The 6,995-nt window shown below is 35.0% G+C and overlaps 1 protein-coding gene across 1 annotated transcript; it reads left to right on the top strand.

The window, feature by feature from the left end:
• Positions 1-320: 320 nt before the first annotated feature.
• LOC143628016 (uncharacterized) lies at positions 321-1,305 on the top strand. Its single transcript, XM_077097708.1, has 2 exons — positions 321-328; positions 734-1,305. Exon 2 carries the CDS (start codon positions 842-844, stop codon positions 1,199-1,201), a length of 360 nt encoding a protein of 119 aa, XP_076953823.1. The 5' UTR covers positions 321-328; positions 734-841; the 3' UTR covers positions 1,202-1,305.
• The last annotated feature ends 5,690 nt before the right edge of the window (positions 1,306-6,995 follow it).

The following is a 6,995-nucleotide window of genomic DNA, read 5'->3' as shown; positions in this document are numbered from 1 at the left end:
TAAGCGGATTTTGTGCTTGTTACCCAAGGTGTAACTCTCACGGGTCACAACCCAGTCGGCCACATTGACTTACCCGAACCGGTCCATAATTCCAACAGACCAAGCAATACGTCACAGCAAAAGACGAACCTTATTTAGGTTTGCATTTTCCTAATATCAATAAAAATAATATTGAGTTTCAATACGCGAGCAAGACCGCGTATTTTAGGGTTGTTGGTTATTGCGACGGTGTGGTTTGTTTTAGCGACGACTTATTTGATTCCTTGCAAATGGTTCTTCTTTGGAACCCTTGTATTCGAAGATCCGTACGCGTTTCACTTGGTCTCAGGTAAGCAAGCTGCTCGATCTGTTTGTTTATTAGCCTAAACTGAAACCCATCTTTGTTTTCGGTTAATAGGTTCTATCATTCTGTTATCATGTATGTAGGTTTTTAGTTTTCGTCAATTTTGTATAATAACCATAATCAAACTTAAATAACCTTTGGCTAATTTGAGGTATATAAATAGTTAAATAAATACAATGGAGGTATTATTAATTCAATAAAATTGAGGTATAAATAAAAGAAATTACACATGAAATGGATGTGTAAAAGTGAGAAGTATATGAAAAAATATGAATGGTTTGGTTAACTGAGGGTAAAAAAAGGGTAACTGTTTTCTGATTAATTCAGTTTTTGGTTGATCAGTTGTCGGTTCCATTATGATTTAACAGTTTGGTTATTGCTCAACCTCAGGTTTTCTTTAGTGGGGCCATACATTGGGTCGCCTGTGAGAAGCAAATCGGGGCAACACCTCGTTGTCTAATTGTGTCATTTGATTTGGTCCATGAGGTGTTCGGTGAAATGCCATTGCCAGATGGTTTAGCTCGACAACACGTCTTGAATTTGTCTATTAGTATCCGTAAAGGGCAGCTTACGGTGCTCGAGTATGATATGGAGAAGGGTAAAGAAGGTTGTGGTGTATGGGTGATAAAAGAGTATGGTGTGATGGGATCATGGGAGAAGCTGTATGTTATCCGGTTACCGGGCTTGTTAAGAAGGGTTGTAGGGTTTAGGATGAATGGGGACGTGATATTGGCATTGAAGAATCATGAATTAGTGTTCATTGATTGCACCGGGAATGTGAAGAGCCTTGGTATATATGGAAATATACGGTTCTTCTTTGTTGGATCATACATGGAGTCACTAATTTTGACTAATTAGTTGGATCAATAGATGTTTGTTGTTATATGTTAGATCTCTGTATATATATATGTAGTAGCAGGAAAATTTTGGCTATGTGAACTCATAATATATATCAAAGCTAATAATCCCTACTGATACAAGATGTCAATTAGAACGCAAATCCTCTCAATTGACCACTTTTTATATTATAGTCTTCTTAAGCTATTGAATTCATTGGATAAAATAAGTTTTCATGAGTTAGCAACTCAAAAACTTTTATCAGTGTAGGTTCATGTCTTTTGGCATAGGAGAGCGGTTCAAATTGGCATTATTAGATATATTGTTGATCTAGTTTAGGAGTAGACGAGCGCATTTCTGTCAACTTGAAATGATAAAACAAACCTCACAAGAAAACACATGATTTTTCATTTCTCTTACAAATATGCATCAAGCTTCTTGATAAAATAAATCAATAGATTTTTTTATAGTTATGGTAGAATTAGCCCACAGGTGCATTTAATTTGGATTTAAGCAAGATTGTTAAGAACTTTTAGTTTTAACACCAACTTTATATAGCATATTTTCCCTAACAAGTCGTAATACTTTGGTTCAACAATAGATGAGTTTGGTTAGGAGCAAAGGATTAAGAAAAAGTATATTTAACTTGAAATGATAGTCTTCCTTACATGCAAATTATCCTTAACTAATAAGGGAGAACCAATACCTTTCTTATGATTCTATCTCAACTCTAACTTCATCTCTCTCATTTTCCCCTTTTATTACAAACGATTAATGAACATTCTAATCGGTGAATTGTGCCCCCTTCGTTTACATGCATTCAGTATTTTGTTATAACTGGTACCTCCGTGTGTTGCAGCAGGAAAATCGGTTGGTATTGTTTAGGCTTATTACGGTATCCGTTTGTATCACATTAAAAATTGTTTGTGTAACTTAATGGATGAGGGTTACAAAACTAAAATTTTGTGGGGTTAATTATGTAACTAGACGAAAGTTGTAATGTATTGTAACTGTAATTAAGGTAACTCAAGGGAACAAGGGATGCCATTGTGTAGTTAATTGTGGGTTTGTTGGATATTATTAATCTCAAATAAAGGTTATTGGCTAAAAATAATCCCAACTGAGTGTATATCTCCTGGTGTACCTAAACTTAAAAATTTAACTCTTGGTGGTTCCTTGTTAAAAAAGCTTAATGGCGTTACTCTTTTTGAATTTTAAACAAATTTATAGGTCTTTTAACCGAAAAGAGGTTACGAGTCAATTGATGTAAAACATAGCTCGAAACGATACTTCAAACGGCTTGATTAGTGCTTCAAGTCGGGTGTTTGATGTAACAACTCGGACTTTTAAATTATTATCTAACCCGACCCGCTCTTACGTTTGGGTCATTTTATTAAATAAGATACCGCATTTATCGAGTAAATTAATTAATATTATATTAATCTTAATTATTTATATAATATATGTATATTTGTAACTTTCAAATAATGTCCATAATCTCCCTAAACAAACGTTTACCTTATTATGTTTCCACCCTCAATCTATAGGGACTAGAATGCAAATTCTTGCTATAACCCATCAAAGAAATCTGGATACCAATATCCAAACCCAAACCCATTATCCTTTTCGTAAACCCGATTTCAATTATGTATCTTGGACCTTAATTCTTGCATCTATTACGGCAATTGAATCAATATATGCATTATACATTCCTAATTCAACCTAACCGACACTTTTATTATGTTAAACAAATCAAATCAAATCAAATATGCAATTCGTATATTGTTAACCAACCCTAACCCTAGATTGTTTTACAAGCAAACCTTTATATAAATCCAACTAATCTACCAGACTTAATCACCTAACCATCGCCGACCCTTACCCTATATTTAATTGAATTAGTTTAGCCTGTTGATCATCGTTCACAAACTTTAAAGCGCCGGCCACGGTAGCGTCAGTTTAACCCTCTTTCGATCGTCGATAGAGGCTTTATCGTCAACGCGCGTGAACCGCTTTCGCCATTTTTATTGTTATCTTTTCACTTTTGTTCGTCTTTGAGGTGAGTACCACATTCCCCTATTTTACTCGTTTTCGACGTTTTGGGAACATATGCGTAAATTGTATTTCTCATATATAATTATACACAAAACTGCAACTATTGTCTTATGTGCAAATGAATTGTACCTTACTTGTTATGTGCTTATTTGCTTTACGTGAACCGCATTCGGAGAGGTCCAGCATAATCTCAGAATAGTATGATCATACGCCAGTCGTTATAGCCTTTGTGCTTCTCGACATTGTAACACCCCAAAAATATTAAAATGTAATATTTCGGTTTTGGGATATTAAGCCCGAAATAAGTATCTAGGCTAAGGTTTAACCTGGTTAGTTAACCATTATTATCTACAAAAACATACTTGTGTATAGAAGTTTGGATCTAAGTGTCAAGTAACGAAAAAATAGAGGCTAAACCCGGGCAAACCCAAAGTTAAAATAATAAAAAGAAAATAAATAAAACACACATGTGCATGTCGATGGCAGAGAAAAGGGAAAGGGGAAACTCTCCCAAAACCCTAAATCCTTCTAATTGGGCGAATAATTAAGGTGTCTCGGCTACGGGATTGACTATCCCTAGCTCCTAACAGCATCTAAACACAAGGTTAGTGTCAAATCCTAATGTTTAAAGTTAGGGTTGGATGATTAGTGATGAGTTAAGAATGTAACATGAAATTGAACATGGTTATGTATTATAATCACTATATAGAACATGAATAGTGAACAAATTAAAGTGAAATTGAAGTTTAGAGATAAAACCCATATGAGGGGTGTGGGTGGAGACATGAGTGAAGAACTCATGTCCAATCCTCATATGAATCGTGGTTAGTTTAGCTTTAAATGTTAATATTATTGCTAGATTAATTAAATGGTGTGTTACGAAACTCGATCGAACCAAAACGGTTGGTAATGACGATTTCAACAAGTAACGATAAGATATGCAAGAAATGGCCACTGATAACTAAAAGGATTGTTTAAGCGAACACGGGTTCGTTAAACAACGAAAATCCTACTAAAAAGGGATATACTAATGGTTGATAGATTAGTATGAAACATGGGCCTTGAATGCTTGCATATGCTAATAATCATGTGAATTGTGTTTAGACAGATCACATGAATCGTCGGGAAGCAGAACTGGTAAGGAGTCACGCAAAGGTCGGCGATTAAGGTACGTAACTATATGGTTACAAAGTTAATATTTTATGATATGTTGAACTAAGTCATATCTCTTAAGAAATGATAAAAGGACCAAGCGGGTCAAATCAAACGAATAAACGTGCACACAATTAAAGGTTTGACCATTGAAGGTCAAACCAACTTAAAGCTAGTATTAAATGATTTGGTATAAACAGTTTGACTTAGAAAGTCAAAATGACCCTAAAATAATAGTGTGGTGAATTGGTGTAATTGGTTTGACTTGGAAGGTCAAACTGACCAAGAATTAGTGATTCGATATGTTCGAGCACCCAAGTTGTTATAGTAAACTATAGAATTTCTAGAGCACCCAAGTTGTTATAGTAAACTATAGAATTGCTTAGTTGGCTAATAAAAGGAACGAAAGGTTAAGATAATATCAAAAAGGGCAGTTTGGGTATTTATGTGCAATTGAGATGGGTTATAACCCTTAAGAATAGTTGACAGAATTAAATAGTAAATTTGCAGAACGCGTATCTCACTCGTCGTTAAGAGTTTGAGGACGGGCCTTATATAGTTGGAAAGGTCTATGCGTCTAGTTCAATTCATATTTGATCATAAAAGTCTAAATAGGATCAGAAGTTATCCAAAACAATGGACCAAAGTGATTAGTCGGGATATAAAACATGCTGACTGGGAATATTTATGCTTCTGTCCTGATTTTTTAAAAATAATATAAAATCATAGAAAAATAGTTAAGAGGGTGTGCTTTATATGCTTAAAAAGTTATTTGAGTCCCCTACGATCCATATTTGAACATGTTGAACCAGTTCGGATGTTAAATGGGCCATAATGACTTATTACAGCAGCGATATAGGAAATCGCTGCACATTAATAAAGATTCTAGTAATCGAGAAAACACATAAGATTGCATATACTTGCATTAGGCATGATGCATTGATTGTTGTGACTAATTGTTATGGTTTTTCCCATGACAGGTTTTTAATTAATTAAGGGTCGCGGATTGAAGATCAAGCTGCCGAAGAGCCGAACACAACCGAACCGAGCAAGCTTCCGCAAAATAAATTGATAACTGAATTTAGTTTTAGTGTGTAATGTTCGTTAATTGTAAAGTTTTAATTACCTATGGTTTTTGGGTCCTATTAAGTGTATGTTTATGCTTAAATACCTTGTTTAACGAGTTAGGGTCTTACAGACATCTCAGTTATACTTGCTCATTTGGTTGATTTGTTATCCTCATATGACTTGTTGCAATTACTTATTTTTATATATACTATATATACATTTAAACTGGTGTGTTGCTCACTCAACCTTGTGTTGACAAAACTATTTTATTTTCAATGCATATGTAGGTTATCGTTTGATGTGAAGTAACTGAAGTACAAGATCACTTAAGGATTTATGCTAGAAGAAAAATTAACGAGAAATATTATTTATGAATTTGATTGTTGATGCACATTTTGTTTTGTTTGGATATTGTATGAATATTGTTTCATTTGAAATTTATTTAATAGATATTGAAACTTATAATATTGCATAATAGTACCTTGAGAGCTGTGGGCAAGCAGTTCACGCCCCGGTATTTCCGCCGTAGGTTGGGGTGTGACAGATTGGTATCAGAGCCGAAGGTTTAAGATAGGTCGTTAGAAATTGCCTTAGACACATGTTTAGGAGCCCTATACGTGCCTATTTGTTTACCTTTACGTGTTCAATTTTAAATTGTTTACAACTTTCTTAGATAATTATTTGTTTTCTATTTATTGTATTGTTATGCACACACACACAAACTCCGAGGCTATGCCTCAACATTCAAAGAAAACTTTTCGAAAATTAGATTGCTTTTATTTTCGGGAAATTTTTTAAGAATTCCCACCTGTTGTTTTCGCTCGTACACCTTATGGCTAGGTTATGTGGCATGTCCCTATGATATATGAAAGGGGAAGAGAAACTGTGCGTTGGGCCTTGGCAAAACGGTTCCAAGAACCAAAGGTAAGACGCTATTCCTTACCTGGGGGATAACCTGACCACAATACTCGACCCTATGGACCCGATCGAGACCCAAAAATGCTATATGACTGACACCCTAATTTGTCAACCGTGACCATATTAGTGGTTGCACCCCTATAATATTTTTAATCGAATTCACGGTGATTCGTGGTTAAAACTCGTTTTTCCCGATTATTGTGTTCCGTTATTTAAATGGTTAGTTGGGTGAAAAATCCATGGAACCCATGGGCACTCATACTATCCATTTCTTAACTTGTTTTCGTATTTTTGTTGGAGTGATCAACGTGGTGATTCACAAGATACTCCGACTACCCATATTTATTTCGATAGTTCGTTATTTAGTTTGGTCGGTTAAAACGCCATGTAACGCTCATCGGGCCGACAAACTATAATGCATTGATAATTCGTTAATTGGTTGGAACAGTTAAAATACCATGTAACACTCATGGGTCGTCCAACCCACCCAATTTAATCATTATTTAGTTGCTACAGTTAAAATGCCATGTAACACTCATGGGCCGTCCAACTACCTTACTTTTAATTGTTAATTTTGTTGGGCCATTCAAATTGCCATGGAAAGCTCATGGGAGGCCAACAT

Source organism: Bidens hawaiensis, unplaced genomic scaffold (genome assembly GCF_021521415.1).
Source record: "Bidens hawaiensis isolate Kalapana, Puna unplaced genomic scaffold, B.hawaiensis_p1.1 tig00004773_1, whole genome shotgun sequence".
Lineage (NCBI taxonomy): Eukaryota > Viridiplantae > Streptophyta > Magnoliopsida > Asterales > Asteraceae > Bidens > Bidens hawaiensis.
Note: the sequence above shows the minus strand (reverse complement) of the source record. Positions and strands in the feature narration are given on the sequence as shown.

Coding starts and splice junctions, on each gene's coding strand:
- LOC143628016 (XM_077097708.1), top strand. CDS start 842: ATGCCATTGCCAGATGGTTTAGCTCGACAACACGTCTTGAATTTGTCT.